General features: G+C 43.6%; 1 protein-coding gene and 1 pseudogene across 1 annotated transcript in view; one reads left to right on the top strand and one right to left on the bottom strand.

The window, feature by feature from the left end:
• The window catches only part of SRPK1 (SRSF protein kinase 1), a 68,590-nt gene extending 59,741 nt beyond the window's left edge, over positions 1-8,849 (bottom strand). Inside the window, 3 exon segments of the mRNA XM_040249836.1 lie at positions 8,177-8,721; positions 8,723-8,746; positions 8,748-8,849. Coding sequence (XP_040105770.1) covers positions 8,177-8,721; positions 8,723-8,746; positions 8,748-8,780 — 602 coding nt within the window. The 5' untranslated portion in view covers positions 8,781-8,849.
• Positions 8,850-18,462: 9,613 nt separating this feature from the next.
• LOC120869789 lies at positions 18,463-20,271 on the top strand (annotated as a pseudogene).
• The last annotated feature ends 3,936 nt before the right edge of the window (positions 20,272-24,207 follow it).

The following is a 24,207-nucleotide window of genomic DNA, read 5'->3' as shown; positions in this document are numbered from 1 at the left end:
GAATGGACTGGTTGGATCTCCTTCCAGTCCATTCTGAAGGAGATCAGCCCTGGGATTTCTTTGGAAGGAATGATGCTAAAGCTGAAACTCCAGTACTTTGGCCACCTCATGCGAAGATTGGAAAAGACTCTGATGCTGGGAGGGATTGGGGGCAGGAGGAGAAGGGGACGACAGAGGATGAGATGGCTGGATGGCATCACTGACTCGATGGACGTGAGTCTGAGTGAACTCCGGGAGTTGGTGATGGACAGGGAGGCCTGGCGTGCTGTGACTCATGGGGTTGCAAAGTGTTGGACACGACTGAGCGACTGAACTGAACTGAATAAAAATCCTGTGTGTGACAAAAAATTTTAAGTGTGATAACAGTACTGTAGTTATGTATTTAAAAAGGGAGAGTCCAGGACTTCCCTGGTAGTTCAGTAGTTAAGACTCCCGTGGTCCCAGTGCAGGGGGTATATGTTCAGGGAACATATACCTGACCAGGGAACTAAGATACCTCATGCCACATGATGTGGCCTAAAAAAAAAAAAGAAGAGTCCCAATCTTACCAAATGATATGTCTGGGGTTTGCTTTAAAATAAGATGGAAGGAAGCAGAAGACATAGATGAAATAACATCAGCCATAGCTGATAACTGTTGAAGCTGAGGTGGATTTTGCCATTTTCTCTTGACAATCAAGCTGTCAATTCTGCACAACCTCGGAATTACTGCATTTCACAAATTCAAACATGGAAATGTTTCCCACCAATTCACATCTCTGAAATAAAGACACATCTTATAGTGAATGGTGCTATCAGGTTAATTGGGAGTATTTAATAAAATGGTGAATTAAAAACTAATAGCATCTTAAATTCAAAGAAAAACTGTAAAAAATATATTTAGATACCTATATCTCTTCTGCTAAATCATTCAAACTACTAGCTATCTGAATTTTTTTTATATGCTTGGATTACTTCAGATATAGTGAGAGAAGCAAAGAAGTATTTTAGTTAATATAAAAATGAACTTAGTCCCCAAACCAGCATTGGTGGTAGACAGGATCTGGGAAACACTAGGCAAAAGTCTGTATGAGGTGGGAGGAAAAAAATGTTTGCTACAGTTATTCTACCAGGTCTAAAAAATATGGTAAAAATGAATTTTTGTTGACCAGCCTGTCTTTTCTTCATTTTTAACAAAGGAGTTCCTAAGCAACAGTCACTTTTAGCATTTCAACAAGTTGCTGGTTTCAAGCAATCTAAAGGAACACGGTAAAGGTAAAGCCTCTGGGTCTTGCTATAGAAGAAACACTAACAGAAATAAAATTTAGTAACATATATATACTTACTGAGAAAGAAGACAAGAAAACATTTCTGATAACAGCAATTCTAAAAGTGAAATTTTAATAGTATATAATTTTCGAAGTACATATTTTAATGGAATCACACAAAATTTAAAATGCCACTGTTTTTTAAACATCAGACAGTTGACAATTACCTTTGAAAATGTCAAAAAGCAAAGAAAAAGATAGATTAGCCACATTTTAAAAAGTCAATTTATGTCAAAAACACACTATAAATGCAATTTGAAAGGCTATGACGTTGAAATACAAACCTGCCCCATAACAAAAACTATATTCTTATCAAGTAGCTCTTAAGATTAAGAAAAGAATCAACATCCAACATAAAAATGGGCAAAAGATAGTAGATGGCCAATAATATCCTCCAAATGGTCAACTTTGTTAGCAATAAAAGAAATTAAGATATCTCGTAGATTACCAGTTTTGAGAAGCTTTTCAAGTAATACTGCCCAGTCCTGGAGGCTAAGCAGGGGCTGGAAGAACATTCCTATTCCTAACACTACGCCCGCACCCGTCCTCCTTCAAGTGTCACCTTAGTAATGTGGCTTCCTTCACCCTATTTAAAACTGCACCCCCATCCCAGCTTCTCAATCCCTCTTATCTTCCTCTATTTTCCACCTTATCACTTAACATACTATGTAATTTACTTATGATGTCTATTGTTTATTCTTTGCATCCTCTCATTAAAATAAGCTGCTTCTAGAGAAGCTAACAGAGAAGGCAATGGCACCCCACTCCAGTACTCTTGCCTGGAAAATCCCATGGACCGAGGAGTCTGGTAGGCTGCGGTCCATGGGGTCACTAAAAGTCAGACACAACTGAGCGAGTTCACTTTCACTTTTCACTTTCATGCATTGGAGAAGGAAATAGCAACCCACTCCAGTGTTCCTGCCTGGAGAATCCCAGGGATGGGGGAGCCTGGTGGGCTGCCGTCTATGGGGTCGCACAGAGTCGGACATGACTGAAGCGACTTAGCAGCAGCAGAGAAGTGAAAAGCAAAGGAGAAAAGGAAAGATATAAGCGTCTGAATGCAGAGTTCCAAAGAAAGCCTTCCTCAGTGATCAATGCAAAGAAATAGAGGAAAACAACAGAATGGGAAAGACTAGAGATCTCTTCAAGAAAATCAGAGATACCAAGGGAACATTTCATGCAAAGATGGGCTCAATAAAGGACAGAAATGGTATGGACCTAACAGAAGCACAGGATATTAAGAAAAGGTGGCAAGAATACACAGAAGAACTGTACAAAAAGGAACTTCACGACCCAGATAATCATGATGGTGTGGATCACTCATCTAGAGCCAGATATCCTGGAATGTGAAGTCAGGTGGGTCTTAGGAAGCATCACTACGAACAAAGTTAGTGGAGGTGATGGAATCCCAGTTGAGCTATTTCAAATCCTGAAAGATGATGCTGTGAAAGTGCTGCACTCAATATGCCAGCAAATTTGGAAAACTCAGCAGTGGCCATAGGATTGGAAAAGGTCAGTTTTCATTTCAATCCCAAAGAAAGGCAATGCCAAAGAATGCTCAAACTACCACACAATTGCACTCATCTCACATGCTAGTAAAGTAATGCTCAAAATTCTCCAAGCCAGGCTTCAGCAATGAACCGTGAACTTCCATATATTCAAGCTGGTTTTGGCAAAGGCAGAGGAATCAGAGATCAAATTGCCAACATCCAATGGATCAAGGAAAAAGCAAGAGAGTTCCAGAAAAACATCTATTTCTGCTTTATTGACTATGCCAAAGCCTTTGACTGTGTGGATCACAATAAACTGTGGAAAATTCTGAGAGAGATGGGAATACCAGACCACCTGACCTGCCTGTTGAGAAATCTGTATGCAGGTCAGGAAGCAATAGTTAGAACTGGACATGGAACAACAGACGGGTTCCAAATAGGAAAAGGAGTACGTCAAGGCTGTTAATATTGTCACCCTGCTTATTTAACTTATATGCAGAGTACATCATGAGAAACGCTGGGCTGGATGAAGCACAAGCTGGAATCAAGATTGCCAGGAGAAATATCAATAACCTCAGATATGCAGATGACACCACCCTTATGGCAGAAAGTGAAGAGGAGCCAAGAAGCCTCTTGAAGAAAGTGAAAGAGAAGAGTGAAAAAGTTGGCCTAAAGCTCATCATTTAGAAAACGAAGATCATGGCATCTGGTCCCATCACTTCATGGGAAATAGATGGGGAAATAGTGGAAACAGTGGCAGACTTTATTTTGGGGGGCTCCAAAATCACTGCAGATGGTGATTGCAGCCATGAAATTAAAAGACGCTTATTCCTTGGAAGGAAAGTTATGACCAACCTAGATAGCATATTCAAAAGCAGAGACATTACTTTGCTAACAAAGGTCCGTCTAGTCGAGGCTATGGTTTTTCCTGTGGTCATGTATGGATGTGAGAGTTGGACTGTGAAGAAATCTGAGTGCCGAAGAATTGATGCTTTTGAACTGTGGTGTTGGAGAAGACTCCTGAGAGTCCCTTGGACGGCAAGGAGATCCAACCAGTCCATTCTGAAGGAGATCAGTCCTGGGTGTTCTTTGGAAGGACTGATGCTAAAGCTGAAGCTCCAGTACTTTGGCCACCTCATGTGAAGAGTTGACTCATTGGAAAAGACTCTGATGCTGGGAGGATTGGGGGCAGAAAGACAAGGGGACAACAGAGGATGACATGGCTGGATGGCATCACCGACTCAATGGACATGAGTTTAAGTAAACTCCGGGAGTTGGTGATGGACAGGGAGGCCTGGCGTGCCGCGATTCATGGGGTCGCAAAGAGTCGGACACAACTGAGTTACTGAACCTAAATATTTTATGAATAGGAGCTGGTTAACTTTTTCTGGAGAAAACTTTTACAATATGAACTTATTTTTTAAAATGTACACACTAGTAAAATCACTTCTAAGAATTTATCCTAAAGAAATAATCACTGATGGGAGCAATGGTAATCCAAAGGACTATTCATCTTAGCTGTGAATTAATAGCCTATAGTGGAATGTTTAAAACGATGTGAAATACTTAAGTTGTAAAAAATGTTCCTGGTAATGTTTACTAGGGAAAAATATATTCAATAATTCCATTTTTGTCTTAAAAAGTATATGCATGTTTATTAATAGAAACTAAAATAAATTATGGTCCATCCATTTGATGGAATGCTAAATGAAGCTATGTCTAGCATCTTGATATGGAACCATTCCTAAGATGATGAAAAAGGCAGACCTTTTAAAAAAATGGTAATCCTGCACTATATGGAACTGGGGCAGAACCAATTTTCAAAGTACGTTGTTAAACATAAAACACATCTAATACCATTTAATTAAAAAAAAATTGTTTCAAGTTTATGTACTCTACCCTTTACTGGATAAAAATGTTGAAAAAGTTTTTTCAAAGTATTGTCCCTTCTGAGTTTTCAATTACATTTTTGGAAAATTAAGAAATAAAACCTACTCCCCCTCTGATTTCATGTATGAGTGCTAAAATGAGCAAAAGCACTTCTCCAGCTCAAAAAATTTTACTACCAAATTTATACTAACTCCATAAAGTTCTTTAACTGCAAATACAGTGTAAATTACTGTCCAAACTAACTTCCTAAGCTACATAATAATCAGTTATGAAATCTATTCTGGAATTATATGATTCTGTGGAATAGAAACACACACATATATATAATATATACGTACATCTATATATGTTTCTATTCTATACAATTTCAAATGCAGACGTAAATCGCATTAAATTATAAAATTATAATAAACAAAGGCACACAGCTTTTGATATATGCATTGAAAACTGAATGCACAAAGGGAGACAGAACACTATCCTTTAGAAACAGACATATTCGGGACTTCCCTGGTGGTCCAGTGGCTGAGACTCCGCATTCTCAATTCAGGAGGCCCCAGGTTCGATCACTGGTCAGGGAACTAGATCCCACATGCCACAACTAAAGATCCTGTGTGCTGGAACGAAGACCCAGCACAGCCAAATAAATAAATAAATATTAAAAAAAAAAAAAAAGAAAAGAAACAGACATATCCAGGGAGTGATGAGTGTATACCTCAACACTAAGGCATTCTGAGGTCCCTTATGCAGAAGCCTCTGTTCACTTGGCCTCTATCATAATTGTCCTTAGATACACCAAAAGGAATTGTCACTGGGAGATATACCAGGACTTTGGGGAGTGTAAGATCTGGGTTAAAATCCTAGCTTCAAATTTTCTAGGTGGGTAATCTGGTGAATCTCAATTTCCTTATCTATAAATAAAATAGAGACTGTCACCAACTAGTTAACATTAGTAAATGAGAGTACAGTGTGTGAAGAAGTGAAATGAAGAAGGAATTCCCCAAGTAAGACAACTAAAGATCCCCAAGTCAGATCTTTCAGCAGAGTTAAAAGAACAGAAAGGAAACAAATCCTAAAGAGCACTGAACTGGAAGATAGGAACAGTGGATTCCAGTTTTGACACTGCTACAAACAGGTGCAGCTCCCTGGGCATATTCTCTAAAGTATGTCGATTCCAGTATTAAGATCCACAAAATAAAGAGACTAAAAATCCTTTCTACCTGTACCACACCAGGACTAAATGACTAGGATGTCATTTACTGTTTTACATGAAAAATTTCTAAAATTATTAATTTAAATGCTTGCTTTTTTAAAAACAAGTCCTGATCAGTTTTCATTATGACTGAGCTACCAGTCGTAACATATAAGACTGTTTCCCTAACTAAGTAATCCAAGGTCTAAAGACTAAACTATGGCATGCTTTTTCTCAGACTTTCTCCCTCACTAATCTGGTAACTAGCAGCCTGCCTTTGCAAAATGACTGGAAATCAGGAGTGCAGTCAGAAGTTATGGAATAGAGTCAGGTTGCCTGAGTCAAATGGGGCTTGAACTTCTGACATAGTTCTCTAACCAAGCTAATTAATTAGACATCTCAGGTACTTAAAAGGTGGACGGAGAAACCTGTACCCCTCAAATCAAAATATTAATTAAAATAAAAAAATAAAGCACCTCTGAAACTACAAGTAGGTGAGGGTGGTTCAAAGAATTAAGGTTGTACAGTAACTGCTAATTATATGTAGTATTCACTTGTTTTTGTGCAAGTAACTCTAAGTTACCCACGGTGGTGAATGGAGGAGTAACAGATAATCCAAAATACATATACTCAGCTTTACGAATAAAACATATGGTCTAAATAGATAATCCAAAGTAATGAATATCTGGTTAAAAATAAAGTATATGATCACCCCTACTATATTTACCTCCCAAATTATAGGCTGATTCAGGCTAATATTAAGGTTAATTTCCTTATGGAGAGAACAAAGACAGAAGAATTCTAAATAATACAGAGAGTAATAGAATCACCACCTCCTTACAAGAGCAGAAAACATACTGGTTTATAACACTTTCATATCAGCTCCAGAGAGAGTAACAAAACACACACACACATACAGGAGAACCACAGAGAACACACACATAGAAACATTTAAATTCCCACTGCACAGGAGAAACAGGTTAGCTCCTTGTTGCTTCTATTAAACCTATCTGAGTAAAAACTGGTTTTTGAATAATCCATATATGGATAATCAAGAGGCAAATCAAATACGTACAATTTAAATACACTGGTTACCAGGCACTTCACAAAATAAAAAATTTCATAAAACAGTTGACTGAAACGAAGCCAAGCCAAGAGTTCGTTAACTTCTTGAGTTCGTCAAGAAGTTAAGAGTTGAGTTCGTCTTCTTTAGCTCTATTGATAGAGGTCATTATTTGTTCTCCTGAAACATTAGGTAGCTGCCAAAAACAATACACATACCTACACACACGCACACATACCCGGATCTTGTATTATCACTCAGAAAAGAAACCTAGGGAAGCCTCAGAAATGAATTTCATCAGCTCAGAAAGACATAGATGGTCTAACAACTCCAGGCAGACCCAGGTACATGGAAAAGTGTCCAGAAAATAATGCATTTTTCCCCCAAGGCCCTCTGCAATTAAACGTGAGTATAAGATAAAAGTTCTTCAGACTAAGACTCACTTGCGAAGCCCTCTACTGGGCGTTTTTATGAAGCTCTGACCAACTTTTGTGTTTCCCACAATAGCGCTAAACCACGATTATGCATCCTGCTGATAAAAACGGGCCTGTGGCACTGAACAAACCATGCCAGAATCCGTAACGGCGCTGGCTCAACAACTTCCCCGCTACTGCTGCGATGCCCACTCCAGAAGGCCTCTGCATTCAGCGCAAGACAAGCAGCAACCGAAACCGGCTGCAGACCAGGGGGCTGCCTGCACACCGCGAGGAAGGCGAGACGCCTGCAGACTCAGGAAGTTGCCTAACCCAGGGGGGAAGCTCCTGCCCTCCTCTAAAAAAGGGAGCGTGTAGGCTGGCAGACCGAAAGACGGAAAATTCATTCAAGAATTCCCTGGCTGCCTACCCTGCACACGTAGGAGGTAAGTTAAGACGCTGAGAAGCAGGTATGGAAAGAGAACAGTTCACAAACTGATCATGATCCAACAGCTCAGTGCGAAGGCCCAAACTCGGGGAGCCAGTGCCTCATCCAGTAGTTGGGAAGGTAATGGTCCGGGCTGCTCCGGTCCTCCACCAATAGCCCTTTTCCAGCAGGCGCCGGGCTGCTCAGAACCAGACCTTCAGCAACCGAAGCTCCCTCCCACATGGTTCCAGGGGCGCAACCCTCCACGGCCGCCCCGAGGCCATGTGGCCGGGGCCGCCCGGGTGCCCCAGACCCCGTGAACGTTCCAGGCGTGAAACCGGAGGAGAGGAAGTGCAGGGATAGACCCAGAGAACGGGATGTTGGGGTGCGAAACTCACTTCCTCTGGGCTTTGTCCTTCTTGGCCTTGGTCCTTTTCTTTCGGGCCTGGAGCGCAAGCACTGCAGGAGAGAGGGATGGATGAAGGGCGAATGGGGAGAAAAGGAGGCGACCAAGGTGAGGGTGGAGACCCAGCACGGGTGCGAGGCCCGGGCGCCGGGCCTGCCTGAGGGGCGGCTCCAGGCCGAGGGCCGCGGCGTTGGCTGGGCGGCCGCTCGGGGGGCTGGCGGCCCACGGGGCGCAAAGCAGCGCCCAGGCGGGGCGCGCCGGAGGGGGCTCGGGCCGGGTCAGGGAGCTGGCGAGCAGTGGTCGGCCTCGCCGGCCGAGGGCTGGGCCCTGGAGCGGCCCCAAGTCGCGGGCCGGCCTGGCGGGGAACAAGGGGCGATGACTGCCGGCGCGGAAGGACGCCCGAGCTGAGGGGCGCGGACCCGCAGCCCAGAAGCTGGGGGTGAGGGGCGGCGCCACCTCAGTGGAGGGGTGCCGCACGCCCGGGGACCGGACGGCGGCGGTTAGGCGAAGCTCCCAGCGGTGACCCGGGCCTCGCCCCCGGCGGCCGTTGCCCCTCGTGGCGGGAGGCCGCTCCACCGCTCACCTTTCCGCTCCATGGCGAGACCGGTAACCGCCAGGCGCCTGCGCACTCGAGTGGCGGTGACTCCCGCTCCCGCCGCGGCCCCAAACCCAGCCCGCGAACGCCCCGCCCCCCGGCGCCCGCCCCGCCCCGCCCACGACGGCGCGCGCCTGCGCGCTGAGCGCGGAGCCTACCACCTGCTCGCGAGGAGGGGAGGGCGTGAAGAACCCGAGAGGAGGGGAGGGGAAGAACGCCGCGGGTGAGCGCGCGCGGGGTGTTTGAGAAGCGAGCCTGGAAGCCTTGCAGTACGAGTTTTATTCTGTTCGCCGGGCGGTCGCCCCCTGAGGAATGGCGAACAGGGTGGCATAGAGGGTTCCCTGAGTGCTGAGTCAGAGCTCCGTAGCCGACTGTAACCTGCCTTGGTTTCCTGGTCTGTAAAAGGGAGTAATCAGGTGTTTCCCAGTCCCTCCACTGCGCTATTGTGAGGGCCGGTTGAGAAACTCCGAGGAAAAGTGAGGGAGAAATTACCAGAAAGAGAAAGGAGTAGGAGCGACACGAGGACTGGAAGGAAGGAACCTGTGACTTTATCGTTACTTGAAAAGCAAAGGCTTTAAAAGTGAGTTTTCTCGTACAATTTCAAAGTCAAATGAAGACTGTTAAAGGAAGGAAGCGAGAGAATAAAACTTAGTATTTTCTTATTTTACCACTTTATCAACTTTTCAGTACAGATACACGCAGTTGTCTTTATAGAATAGTTTTATACTTTTCTAAGGGCACTGTCTCATTTGATGTTCATGACAGCTTAAAGGAAAGATAGTTATTACTTCCACTACACAGATAAGCTAACTCAGAGGGGATATGTACTCAGGACCTTGGTGTCCTGACACAGTGATCAGTCATCAAATACTTGTTGTATAGCAGGGTTAGAAAAGTTTTTCTGTAAAGGGCCATGTAGTAAACTTAAAGGCTTGGGGATCATAAGATCTGTTAACTATTCAGCTCTGCCACTAGAGCTCAAAAGCTTCTCAGTGCTCAAACCAAGCCTTATTTATGGTCCCTGAAACTTGAATTTCATGTAATTTTCTGGTATCTTGAAATGCTATTTTTCTGTTGATCTTTTCCCATGATTTCAACCATTCTTGGTTCGGGCCTTAGTTTGCCAACCCCTTTGTAAAGTACTACAGCAAGACAGGTGGAAGCCTGCAGATCCTTGCTTTTCTAGAAGTTACGCTAGTGGGGAAGACAGAGAAGTAATTAATTAACCGAGATGGGAAGATGAAAGTACAATAATGCTGCACAGGTCAAGCATGGGGGCTTGGGCAGGATTTTATTGAGCAAAGTAGGTCATTAAGTCCAGCCAGGGAGGAGACAGCATTTGTGCTGGGTCTTGGGAAATGTGTAGGATTTCCAGAGGTGGAGGAGATGTCACACATTCCTGAATGAGAAAATCAATTGAGCAAAAAGATGCAGGCTTGGACACCTACAGGCGGGGACTGAGGCTGGTAATGACTGAAGAGATGAAGTAGAATGTGAGGCTGGAAATGTAGGTTTGCCAAATTTGAAATTTAGATAATTAATGTCTGTTGCAGGGAACCTGAATGATAGCATTTCTAGGCAGATTGCAAAAGAGGACAGCACCTGTTGTCCAAGGAAAACTACAACCCAGTTTCCTCTGAGTTCTATCCTTGAAAACAAAAGGAGATTTGAGGCAGACATTGAAACCCTGGAGTCTGAGAATTCTGCCTGCTCAGGATTTAGAAAAGACAGGAGTGCCGGTGGCTCAGGAAAAGTCCCAGAATGGGGAAATTACTTCCCACAGAAAGTAAACTCTATGGGAGTTGGAGTGCTGCTTGGGTTTTCCTTGGTGTATCCTAACAAGCATTTATTAGGGTGTCTGACACTTACTAGGTGCTCAAATATTTGTCTAATCAAAGAATAAATGATGTGGGAATTCCCTGGTTGTCCAGCGGGTAAGATGCCAAGCTCTCACTGCCAAAGTCCCAGGTTCGATCCCAGGTCAGAGAACTAAAAATCCCAGATGCCACAGGGTGTGGCCAAAAAAACAAATGACGTGCAGTTTATGAGAAAGGTCTGGATGAGGGAGAGAAAACACTGAGAGGGACAATTGGAGAGCTGTGCTAAAACCCAAATAGGTTAGTATAGATCTATCAAAAAGGAATGTGTAGCTTGGGTTGAATCAGTCGCACCTATTCTGACCCTGGGTGACTGTTGCTTCTCTCTCTTAAGAGCTTATCAGTCCTCTGTTTAATAACTCATTTGAGAAATTTTCCAGAGTCAATATCAGGTTTATTGGACTGAGTTCCCAGAATTGACCATTTCTTCTTATTCTCTCTTCTGTTTCCCCCATTCTCCCAGCATGCTTCAGTTCTTCACACTTTTTCTACAGTTTCTATAATTGTTCACATAAGCTAGCTTGCTTGGGTTTCCCCCTATTCTAAAGCCTATATCATTTTTTATGCTTCTTGCTTTAAATGTAACCTTAAAAATCACCCCCACCCCATTTCACAAGGCTTAATCTATTTTGGATTTTACTCTTCCAGAAGTTATTCTTAAAAGTGGTGGCCATTCTTTGGTATTTATTCTCAATTACATGCATACTCCTCTCCCACAACTGTTTTTCTGCGAGTTCTTTTAAAAGTAGAATTCAGAGAACATAAATCGTTGTGGTTTTGTTGCTTATGGGCAGTGTGAGAATTTAATTTCTGCAAAGATCCCTTTCCTTATGAGCTAATTTATTTTTTAAGACTGTCCTGGATCTTCCCTAATGCTTCTTTGGAATTTTGAAATATGAGCAGCTAAGTGTATACTTATTTCATCACATCCAACATTCCCTGGCTTGGTTACCACAAACTCTCAAAGTTTTGATCTGAATTAAATCCAAAGTATCACTTCCCCTTATGGATTTCCCTGTGTCCTGGGAGATGAAATAGACAAGAGAAGAAGAAAGTGAGAATAAAACGGATGCTTTATTTGAATAAGATTCCCAGTAGACATCTGCATGATTGGAGAACCCCAACAGAACTTTCTCTTGCCTTTGTGATAATTTTGTGAAGTATGTTGGGAAAATATAATTACATTGTAGGCTTGAATATCAGGAAACATGGCACAGTCAACAGAATAATTGGAGAGAACTGAAGAAAGGGATTGAGGGGCTTAAGGGAAACCAGCTAGGGATGCCGAGGCATCCAGGGGCTAGCAACGGTGGGAGCGTTTACCACCCTAGGCCTGAAGAAACAAGGGGTGGAGGTGTTACCAGAACCCAGTGAGGGCTTGTATTAGTTAGCTAGGGTTACCTTAAAGTACCATAGGGACTTCCATGGTGGTCCAGTGGTTAAGACTTTGCACTTCCTATGCAGGGGGCACAGGTCTGATCTCTAGTTAGAGGAACTAAGATCCCACATGCCATGAGGCCATATAAAAGGTATCACAGACCAGGTGGCTCCAACAACAGATATGTATTGTCTCACAACTCTAGAGGCTAGAAATCTGAAATCAAGGTGTCAGCGAGGTTTGTTACTTCTGAAAATTATGAGGGAAGGATTTGTCCTCTTTCCTTGGCTTGTGGGTGACTTCCTGTTCCATGTCTCTTCAGATCATCTTCTCTTTATGTGTGTCTTGATTTATGTCCAGATTTCCCCTTTTCATAAGGGCATCAGCCATATTGGATTAGGACCCATTCTCAAGAGCTCATTTTAACTTGATTACCTCTGTAAAGACTCTGTCTCCAAAAGGTCACCTTCTGAAGTCCTGGGGGATAGGATACCAATACATCTTTGGGGAGGGGGTACAATTCAACCCATAACAGAGCTGTAGTGGTAAGAAAGCACTGCCTGAATACAGCTGTGCCTTTTGATAAAGGGATAAAACCATCACTTGTGTGTGTGTGCTAAGTCACTTCAGTCGTGTCTGACTGTGTGACCCTATGGATTGTAGCCCACCAGCCTCCTCTGTCCATGGGATTCTCCAGGGAAGAATACTGGAGTAGGTTGCCATGCCCTCCTCCAGGGAATCTTCCTGACCCAGGCATTGAGCATGCGTCTCTTATGTCTCCTGCGTTGACAGGCAGATGCTTTTACTTTGGGGCCACCTGGGAAGCCCCAGCTGTCACCTAGCAGGGAAATTAATACCCAGCTTCTTTATCTAATCATCCTCTCTGGCTAGTGCCTCCCATTCACAAAACCCAAGTGGAAGTTAGAAGACACGGGTGCCTGGGTGATACAGTCCAGCCAGCCTCCCAAGGCACAGAGCAGGGTGGAGAGGGCGGAGGGTAAGTCTGGAGGGGCAAACAGAATATCCAGCACAGCCTGTCTGGGCAGTCAGCAGGCTCCACCCAAAGCAGACCGCAGTTTCCAAGCGAGTAAGTCAGCCTCTTGGGCTCCCTGGTCCCTGGAGAGGCTTGAGAACTGAAGTTGCTTGGAGATGTAAACCCCTTTCTGGCTTTGTTCTATAAAAGCTTCCCTGGTGGCTCAGCTGGTAAAGAGTCTGTCCACAATGCAGGAGACCTGGGCTCGATCCCTGAGTTGGGAAGATCCCCTGGAGAAGGGAAAGGCTACCCACTCCAGTATTCTGGCCTGGAGAATTCCATGGACTATATAGCCTTTGGGGTTGCAAAGAGTTGGACAGGACTAAGCAACTTTCACTTTTGAGACTTCCCTGGCAGTCCAGTGGTTAAGACCGTGCTGCTAGCGCAAGCAACACAGGTTTGATCCCTGCTTGGGTAACTAAGAGGCTATGTGGTACAACCAAAAAATTAAAAAAAGAAAAATCTTAAACTTCACAAGGAAATTGTGCTGGACTGAAGAGTTGAGGGGAGTAGGTAGAGCAGATATAAGAATAAAAGCCTTGGCTTGGTAGCGTGGGAAACTCTTGCCTCCTCTTAGATGGCCTCCTCTGGCCACGGCATGAAGGTTGGGGGTGCGGGTTCTCTAGCAATGAAGAGGTTGCAGAGACTGGCAGTTCTGGAGGCAGGTGGAGCCCCTTTTCTGCTCCCTGGAGGTGCACTGGGGAGGCAGTAGGGTGTTACAAACTGACCTAAGCTGATCGAGTCCAACTCTAAGTTCTTTATACTTGGTAACGAACTTCTACCAGACGAGTCTGAGTGATGAGGATTTGTCTGCCCCACATCCTCACTCCTGGGATATAAAGGAAGCGAGTTTTGACTAAAATCTGCCACACACATTTGTTAACCTTCACTGGCAAGCAGGCACAGAACAGCTCCTATGACCTGTATATGTTCTTTGAGATCTCTGCCCTTTTGGAGGCTCTGACTGCAGGTTTAATTTCTAAAGTTTGGCAGTCTCGGGGCCAAAATGAAGACAGTTTGAGAAACACATAAAAATGGGCAACATGGTTTAGACATTTGAGTTCTGATTTCTACCTGCTATGCAATATCAGATCTGTTTTTCTTTTCCTTCTTTCAAATCCTTTCCACCAGGCCCACCCTCAGGACAAGCATTTATCAAGTACCTGCTGCAGCCCAGGCATGAGACTAAGGGCTTCAAGAAGCAGAGAAGAAAAAAACATAGACCTTGCCCAGTAGGACTTAATAGTTAATTATTAAAAAAAAAAAAATTTGGTGGGAGGGATATAGTTGACTTACAATGTTGTGTTAGTTTCAGGTGTACAGCCAAGTGAGCCGTTTATATTTATGCAGATATCTGCTAATCCTTATCTAGTAATGGTTGTTTCCTGGACACTGTCGTCCCTTATCCCTCAAACAACTCTATGCAGTCAACACTATTATTATCATCTGTGTTTGACAGATGAGGAAGCTGAGGTACAACCAAAGTCACACAAACTATATAGTAAGAGGTAGAGTTTTGAATTGGAGCAGCCAGGCTCTCAAAAATTCCTATTCTTCATCACACACCGTATTGTAAATACAGTAGACGCATCAAGTACCACAGGAGCACACACAAAAAGAGGCCCTCTCAGCTCAGGATTTGAGGAGGGATAAGGAGAGAGACATCTCCTGAATGAGATGACACTGTGCAGCACTGGAGAGCATCGACTAAATGTCAGCTGGGAACAGAAGGCAGGGGTGAAGCCCCACATGGTATGTGGGGGGACCATAAACAGCTTAGCATCACTGGAGTATAAAGTGCAAGGGGGAAGGTGGGAGGTAGTTTGCTCCTCAAATGCTGATCGGGCCCTTTCTTTATGCAGGCACTGTGTTTGGTGCTGGGGGGTATAGCAGGGAGCTTAGAGCTTCTAAGGAACTTGAACTTGAGCTTTCCAACATTTTACTTCCTTGGACTTCCCTGGTGACTCAGTGGTAAAGAATCCACCTACCAACGCAGGGGACTCAGGTTCGATCCCTGGTCCAGGAAGATTCCACATACCTCAGAGAAACTAAGCTCGTGCCACAGCTACTGACCCCGTGAGCCCTAGACCCCATGCTTCACAACAGAGAAGCCCCTGCAACGAGAAGCCCTCGCACAGCAACTGGAGAGAAGCCTCTGCTCGCCACAACTAGAGTAAGCCCGTGCACAGCATCGAAGACCCAGCACAGCTCAAAACACAAAAACACTTTTGTCTCCTTCCTCACTGAAATAACTTTGAAATCATCCCTGTGCAACACACTCAACAAACTTCCTCAACCTGATAAAGGCTGAGGAAAAAACCCACAGCTATCAGCATATTTAATGATGAAAGACTGAAAACTCTCTCCCATAGATCAGGAACAAGAAACGGATGTCCACTCTCACCGTGGGTATTCAGTCACGTGCTGAAGGTTTTAGCCAGGGTCGCTAGACAAGAAAATTACATAAAAGGTCTACAAAAGGGAAAGGAAATTGACAATTTAAAAGTGTTACATCACAGTTTTGCATGCCATTCAACGGAATTTAAATACAATAGCAATTTGATGTCCATCATCATACACTTTTATGTGTAAAAAAATAAAATCATTTTGTTAATTATAGGAAATTTTACATTACCTCCTTTTCTCCTTGAACTTGTATTTCTATTTCGTTTTACTCACAGAAGTTCATCCTCAGGTAATACAATTTTATGCTTAAAAGTCTTGTATTGGGACTTCCCCGGTGGTCTTGTGGCTAAGACGCCACGTTCCCAATTCAGGGCCCTGTGTTCAATCCCTGGTAAAGGAACTAGATCCCACGTGCTGCAACTAAAAGTTTAAATGCCACGACCAAAAAGGAAAAAAGATCCTGGATGCCGCAACAAAGATTCAAATGCCACAACTAAGACCTGGCAAAGTCAAATAAATTTTAAGAAAAAGTCTTGCTCATCCTGTCATCCCTCACCACATAAATGTGCATTAACATTTTAATTTAGTTTGCAAAGACATTTCCTAAGATCATGGTCCTCTAAAAACTCTCTTACCTATCATTATGAATATCACTGCATGATGAATCAAAATAACATACAGGGTCATTTTGTGATAGATTAAATTTTGTTGCAAATATACATCAGTGCAAAGGTAGATGATGTTTCTTAATGAGGCCTGTATCATTCTATTCATTTTTTTTTTGGTAATGGGTGAGAAAACTTGGTCACATAAAATAAAAATTTTTATTTATGGGAATAGAAAGGGTTTGGCACAGCAATATAGTTTAAAACATTTCCTTCCAAATGTGCCAAATATCACATGGTAATCATCAAAATTTATATTCATGGCCATCAATAGACAATTCCAAGAGGTCCTTATTCAATTTTGTTGAAAGCAGGTAATTGGAAACCATCTGACTTGTAAAAAGATGTGTTATACAGTCATTAAAGTTATTTACTGTCTCAATCCAAATGGCAGTATTTCCACGTATTCCTTCGTTTGGACCCTTGAGAGGTTTACACACCCTCAGCCAGTGTACCTGAGCATTTTTTGGCAGAGGGAGAGGACTTTTTGTTTGATTGCCTCACGGCTCCTTGGAATGACAGTGACTTCTGTTCACTGCTGTATCTCCAGGCCCTAACAGAAAAGTGTCAGATACGTAGTAGATGCTCAGTAAATTATCTTCAGGAATGTTATGAAAAAAATATCTTTTGATATAGTTCATGGACTTCTCATGGAAAGAGTACTGGAGCGGTTTGCCATTCCCTCCTCTAGTAATCATGTATGGATGTGAGAATTGGACCATAAAGAGTTGAGCGCCGAAGAGTTGATGTTTTTGAACTGTGGTGTTGGAGAAGACTCTTGAGAGTCCTTGAATAGCAAGGAGATCAAATCAGTTAATCCTAAAGGAAATCAAGCCTGAATATGCATTAGAAGGACTGATGCTGAAGCTGAAGCTTCAATACTTGGGCCACCTGATGCGAACCGCTGACTCACTAGAAAAGACCCTGATGCTGGGAAAGATTGAGGGTGGGAGAAGAGGGTGACAGAGGGCAAGATGGTTGGATGGCATCACCGATTCAATGGACATGAGTTTGAGCGAGCTCTGGGAAAGTGTGAGGGACAGGGAGGCCTGGTGTGCTGCAGTTCATGGGGTCCCAAAGAGTTGGACTTGACTTGGTGACTGAACAACAATAACAACGTGGAAGAATGTAAAAACCATGGGTGTCTGGGTGTGTGTACGGTGGGGCGGGGGTGGGGTGAGTGGGGACAGGGAGAAGAGGCAGAGACAGAGAGACACTCAGTGTACTGGTTTGCATTTTTCAGTTTAAAGGCATCAAGAAGCCACCTTTCCCCAAATGGAAGCAGCACTGAGTAAAGAGAAAGCCTGGGAATTCCTCGGCGATTCAGTGGTTGGGACTTGGTGCCCTCATGTCAGAGGCCCGTGTTTAATCCCTGGTGGGGGAACCAAGATCTTAAAAGCCAAATGATACAACAACAACAACACCACCTCATCTTTGGTATCTCACTTGGGGTTGAATTTCAGCTTTGACATTGACTAGCTATGACTTTGGGCAAACTCTTGGTCTTAGAGTCTTACCCTGGATAAAAAGTAACTGTTCGGCTCAAGGAGAGGCACTGGAGGAAATGACAGTTAAATATGGTATTACCCGTCCAGTACCTGGTGCACAGCATGCACTCGGTCAACAGGCATCTTCCTTCACTTGGTCTTATTCTGAACGTTCACTGCCGCACATGTTAAGCAGTAGACAAGATGCTAGAGTTGAGGCTTCAGCTGGAGTCCAGGGCAGGGGGACTCCTGTGCTCAGTTTCCTCATCTAGGAAACAGGGGTCCTAACAGCCCTGCCTCGTAGGGTTGTTGTGCAGAATAATGTGTTAACTTTTGCAAAGTGCTTAGAACAGAACCTGACACGCAATAAAGAGTTAATAAATGAGTGCTACCTGGGAGAGAAGGTGCACCCTGATCATAGTGTGGAAGAGTGGGGACCATCTGAGTTGCCCTGTCTTTATTTTTTTGATATTTTATTTGGCCACACTGGGTCTTCGTTGTGGCATTTGGGATCTTTGATCTTAATTGTGGGACCCGAACTCTTAGTTCCGGCATGAGGAGGTCTATTTCTGTGATCAAGGATCGAACCCAGACCCCCTGCATTGAGAGTCCGGAGCCTTAGCCACTGGACCACCAGGCAAGTCCCTCCCACGTACTGTTAATCAGAATGTTTCAGAGTCGGGTTCTATGGAGGAATGAACACCAGTGGGGCGAGTTTCAGTGAGTATAGCAGGTTAAGGGCACCATGCGTATCTGTGGCCATAAGAACAGCGTACTTCCTTCAAGGCTCCCACCGCTCCAAAGCCCTGCCTGCTATTGGTCACAATCTTATAATCAATGGGTAAAGTGGGGGAAATATGGAATAACTTCCAGTCCAGGTGTCAGAATCTCTTTAGCCATGAAAGAGGAAGCTGTAGTGAAAATGTGGGCCTGAGCTCCAACAGATGCTTGCCTGTCAAAGAGAAAAAAATCAGTATAGGAGACACTTCTCAGCCACAGAGCAGTCCTGGAAGAGGAAATGTTGCCTTACAATAGGGATTAAGCCCTTCAAAGAATTCTTCAAGGAGAAACCAAAATTGTGCCACTGAAACTCCTCAGGTTGTTGAAATAAGCATTGAAATGGATAATAATTCATGCATCACACCAGGAACAAGACTTGCAAGAGGAGATTTCTGCTACTGGCATGCTCCACAGGATATATTCTGCAGAAAGCTTGGTGGAGGGAATTTCCTGGTGTCCAGTGGTTGGGACTCAGTGCTCTATGGCCAGGGCCTGGAGTCAGTCCTTGGTTGGTGAACTAAGATCCCGCAATTCTCATGGCAAAAAGAAATAAAAAGGTTTGGTGGTACTCAAAGTGGACTTCAAAAGAGAGAGGGGTGAAATGGCATAAGCTCTGTACGTGATATGAACATCACTTCCAGCAGCACTATAGAAAGTCACTCTGAGACAGAAGTTGCAGGATACTGTGGGCTGGGGTTTTCCCCTGAAAGCTTACTAACAGTTGAATCTCCTCTTTTCTAATAAAAGAAAAACACACCTTTCTAGATTAATGCTTGAGAAATGTCCTTTTCCTGCTGGCTCAGGTTAAACCCCCAAATGGACTTTGAGTAAACAACACATTCCTGGAACTTCCCTGGTGGTCCAGTGACTAAGACTCTGGGCTCCCAATGCAGGGGGTCCAGGTTAGACCCCTGTTTGGGGAACTAGATCCCACATGCTGCAGCTGAGACCCAGTCCCAGTGCGGCCAAATAAACAAATTAATTAATTTTAAAATAAAAAACCCAGCATATTCCTGTGAGCCCACATTCAGCATTTTTTGATACGTTTGCTCCATCCTTGGCTTCTACAGAAGATAAAGAGGATAAGCTTAGAGAGAGAAGGCAGCTTAGTATTGAAAAAGAGGTTGATCCCCTTCTCAATGCACAAATACATGCATTTTAAGACCTTTCACAGGTTAATTTGTTATATAAACGGGACCCAAAGTCAGCTCCTGGAATGACTTAAATAAATCAGAATGATTCTGCAATTTCACAAGCTAATTGTGACTCAGAAGAGGACACAACCACCCAGTGTTTACAGACACGTAGGCAGAGGCAATGTCAGGTATTAGTATCTGGAGACAGCCATGCCCATGTTTGCAGTCAAGGAGCTTGGGATATACAGAGTTGATTACACCAATAAACAGGCTGATTATTTATACTGCTCTCATGCCTGATTTGCTTCAGATTACAGGCGGTCCCTGTCACTAGTGAGTGATGGACCATTAAGAGAAACCGAAGGCCCATTTGTGCTCAGGGGCTCAATGAATAGTTCTCTTCTCTGTGAGCCTCCATCGTGACAATACATCCCTGCCTGCTTGAACTGAACAGTGGAATCCCAACTTTAGTTTTAATGCTCACGACCCTTACATGATTCACTGTAACAGGACTTTTGATGAAGATCCCAGTTCTTGCATGGTTTTTGAACCGTTGCTTCCTGTATCAGCAAATAGGACATTTGCTTTAAGGCTGCAATGTATCTGCCCTGCAGTCATCTGCAGGTGCCCCACAAATCGTGGAACGGATGGGCTCCCTTTACTTACCCTCAGTGTTACAGTGCTTTTATTTACTTACTTATTTATATTCATGTTTATTTGGCTGAGGTAGGTCTTAGTTGCAGCACGTGGGACCTTCAGTCTCCATTGTGGCATGCAGGATCTTTAGCTGTGGCATGTGAGATCTAGTTTCCTGACCAGGTGCTCTGTATTAGGAGTGCAGAGTCTTAGCCAGTGGACCACCAGGAAAGTCCCCTACAGGGTTTTTTTTAAAGTGTTATTATAAACAAAGAGTTCGCTGGCTAGAATGAGACACAGCAAGGCCAAGTAAACTCTCTCATCCCCAAAGGGCATTACTTAGATCTATTTTATGAGCATCGAACAGCACAGCTACATAAGCACACATATCTGTGTTAGGCTTCTTTTGTATAGTAAGTGAGCTTAGTGTTAGTACCTCTTGGACGTGATTGGCTGTTACTTAAACGTGGTGCCTATGGAGACGACAGAGGATAGAGCTACAGGTGTTCAGGAAGGCTTCACTAATATTTAGCTGATTTAGTTAACAGTTTTTACTTTCATGCATTGGAGAAGGAAATGGCAACCCACTCCAGTGTTCTTGCCTGGAGAATCCCTGGGACGGGGAAGCCTGGTGGGCTGCCGTCTATGGGGTCGCACAGAGTCAGACACGACTGAAGCGACAAGCGACTTAGCAGCAGCAGCAGCAGTTTTTAATAGGCTTCCCAGGTGGCACTAGTAGTAAAGAACCTGCCTGCCAATGCAGGAGACTCAGGAGACCTGCGATCAAGCCCTGGGTCAGGAAGATCCTCTGGAGGAGGGCATGGCAACCTCCTCCAGTATTCTTGCCTGGGGAATCCCATGGACAGAGGAACCTGGTGGGCTATATAGTCCGTAGGGTCACAAAGAGTTGAACACAACTGAAGCGATTTAGCATGCATGCATGCGAGTTTTTAATGGCTGCTCTGGGGCATTTGCTATGAAGAATTCCATTCTTACTGAGGAACAAATTCTTAACACTGGATGAAAATTACAACAGTGTGACTAATGTTTGAAATTTTTCTAAGAATTTTTCTATAAACTTTCAAAAGTAGCAATGTTTGTAGTTACTATAAATCAAGCTTTGGAAGCCCCCCCAAATAAAGACTGCTTTCCTTTTAGAAAAAAAAAAAAAGGCTAATTTCTGGGACAAGGGCATAGTGCATTTAAGTGTTGCTGTAGTTTACTCAGTCTCCTAGTTGCTTTCATAAAAGTTACTGTTAAGTAAACCAGATTTCTGTCAACTCCGTAGTGTTTCCTTAAATTTATGACATTGAAGAAAGGATACTGGAAACAAACTTGTGGGCCTGGAGCTGCCTAGAGGGCTTGAGGCCAGGTGGGAGAATCCGGCAGAGTTCCAGGTTGTTTATCTTAGTTCTTGAGAACTAAGTCATTGAGAACTCAATGCATGCTGGGATGAGGGTATTTTAGACTTAATCAGAGCACCCACGAATTTGGTAAAGTTTTAGAGTTCTATAACTTTGGGAGGGAAGAATTCCTTTATTATATGACAACTCCATGCTTTCTAGCAAAGCAAAAGAAACTCTCTAGAATGTTCACAGGATTTATCGCTAGGGAATGAAAGTACAGGAGATTTCTTCCTCTCTCAGTTCAGTTCAGTTCAGTGACTCAGTCATGTCTGACTCTTTACGACCCCACAGACTGCAGCATGCCAGGCCTTCCTGTCCATCACCAACTCCCAGAGTTTACTCAAACTCATGTCCATTGAGTCGGTGATGCCATCCAACCATCTCATCCTCTGTTGTCCCCTTCTCCTCCCACCTTCAATCTTTCCCCGCATCAGGGTATTTTCCAATGAGTCAGCTCTTCGCATCAGGTGGCCAAAGTATTGGAGCTTCAGCTTCAGCGTCAGTCCTTCCAATGAATATTCAGGACTGATTTCCTTTAGGATGGACTGGTTGGATCTCCTTGCAGTCCAAGGGACTCTCAAGAGTCTTCACCAACACCACAGTTCAAAAGCACAGTTCAAAAATTTTTCTCCTCTACTCCTTGCTTTTCTGTATTTTATAGATTTTCATTAAATAGTATTACTCTTATAATGAAAAACTGTATTTTGAGGACTTCCCTGGAGGTCCAGTGGTTAGGATTCCACGTTTCCATCGCTGGGGCCAGAGTTCTTTCCCTGGGTGGGAATTAAGATCCTGCATGTTGTCTGATGCAGCCAGATAAAAACACAAAAAGCTATATTTCGCAAAGAGTCGAACACAATTGACTTTCACTTTCACTTCAAAACTATATCACAAGCTCAAAAACGTCTCCATCGGCAGATTTTTAAGATAAGATAAAACTAACTCAAGCATGAGGCTCCTTTGATTTTGTTAAGTCCAATATTCAGAGCAGTATTCAGAGAGTTTTTAGAAAGACTTTGTCCCAATTTGGGGGAATAATTTAGCCCTATACAAATGACGCTCTAGTCTCACCTAACAATGCATACAAGTCATACCTGAAGTGATCAAACTGTTTCCCAGAACAAAACTCAAGATTTTTCTTGGTGTCCACCCCAGCTGGACACTTGCTCCACAGCAGATGTAGCGCCCCTGCTCATCCTTGGCCCATCGAGAACCTCGGGTTTATCCCACTTAGTCTCAATTGAGCCCAGCTCAGGTGTCATTTCTTCACAGCAGTTTTCTCTGACTCATTTTCTTTCTAACCCTCCCTGTCATCTATATTTCCATACTTCTCATTATCATCATCGTTTCATTTAGGAGGCATGATACTCCCTCCCTACACGGCCTATTTGTAAGCCTAGGAGCTTCTTGAGGGGAGACATCATATTTTATTCATTCTTTTATCCTCATGCTTCTCATAGTGTGGTGGTTTTTAAATGGCCATAAATTATTTCCCCTACAAGGAGTGGAGAATATGGGACTTCCCTGGCAGTCCAGTGGTTGACTTTGACTTCCAGTGAAGGAGATGTGGATTTGATCCCTGGTTGAGGAGCTAGGACCCCACATGCCTTTCAGCCAAAAAAACCAAAACATAAAACAGAAGTGATACTGTAATAAAGACTTGTTAAAAAATTAGTAGCGTGTATTTACCCTCACACTGAATCAAGGCTGGCCTTGTCACTTTACTTTAATTAGCAGAATGTGGCAGATGACACGCTGCCTTGAGCCACCGTGTGAAGTCCAGGTACCCTTCTGGAGAAATCTTGCAGAGAGAGAGATCACTGCCTGGCCAGTCTCCAGCTCTTACCGCCATCTCAGCAGAGACACCACAACTTGTGAGCAAAGCCATCTGCAATTTCTAGCCCCAGGCGGATCTCTAGATGACTACAGCCTCATGAATGGGCCCAGGTAAACCCAACCCAGATTGCAGGACTGTGAGCAAATATATGACTATTGTTTAAGCCACTAAATTTTGGGTCCATTGTTATGCAGTAATAGATTATGGAAACATGGAGTATTTGGGATACAGTGAGTCTTCCAATAAGTATGTGTTTAATTAAATTTAATTGTAGGAGCCTGGATGGGTAAAATTAGTCTAGATGACCCTCATGGTCCTTTTTAGCGCTGAGATTCTATGATCTCAAGATTATTATGCCACCATGGATTATGGATTTTGCCATTACTTCCTGTATTTCTAGTGATAAATGAGCATTGAATCTAGATGCAGTTAAGTCCTTGGGCATGTTAGTCCATTTGGGCTGCTATAACAAAATACAATAGAATGAGTGGCTTATAAATAACAGAAATTTATTTCCCTCAGTTTTGGAGGCTGGAAAGTCTAAGATCAAAGTGCTGGCAGGTTAGGTGTCTGGTGGGAACCCACTTCCTAGCTCATAGATGGCTGTTTCCTTGCTGTGTTCTCATATAGTGGGAGGAGGGATCTCTCTGAGGCCTCTTATATAAGGCCAGTAATCCCATAAATAATTATAAGGGTGACCTAATTACCTCCCAAAGGCCCCATCTCCTAACACCATTATCTTGGGGATTAGGATTTCAACATATGAATTTGGGACAACACATTTAGA

Source organism: Oryx dammah, unplaced genomic scaffold, assembly GCF_014754425.2.
Source record: "Oryx dammah isolate SB20612 unplaced genomic scaffold, SCBI_Odam_1.1 HiC_scaffold_11, whole genome shotgun sequence".
Lineage (NCBI taxonomy): Eukaryota > Metazoa > Chordata > Mammalia > Artiodactyla > Bovidae > Oryx > Oryx dammah.
This window is presented reverse-complemented; position numbering and strand designations above follow the sequence as displayed.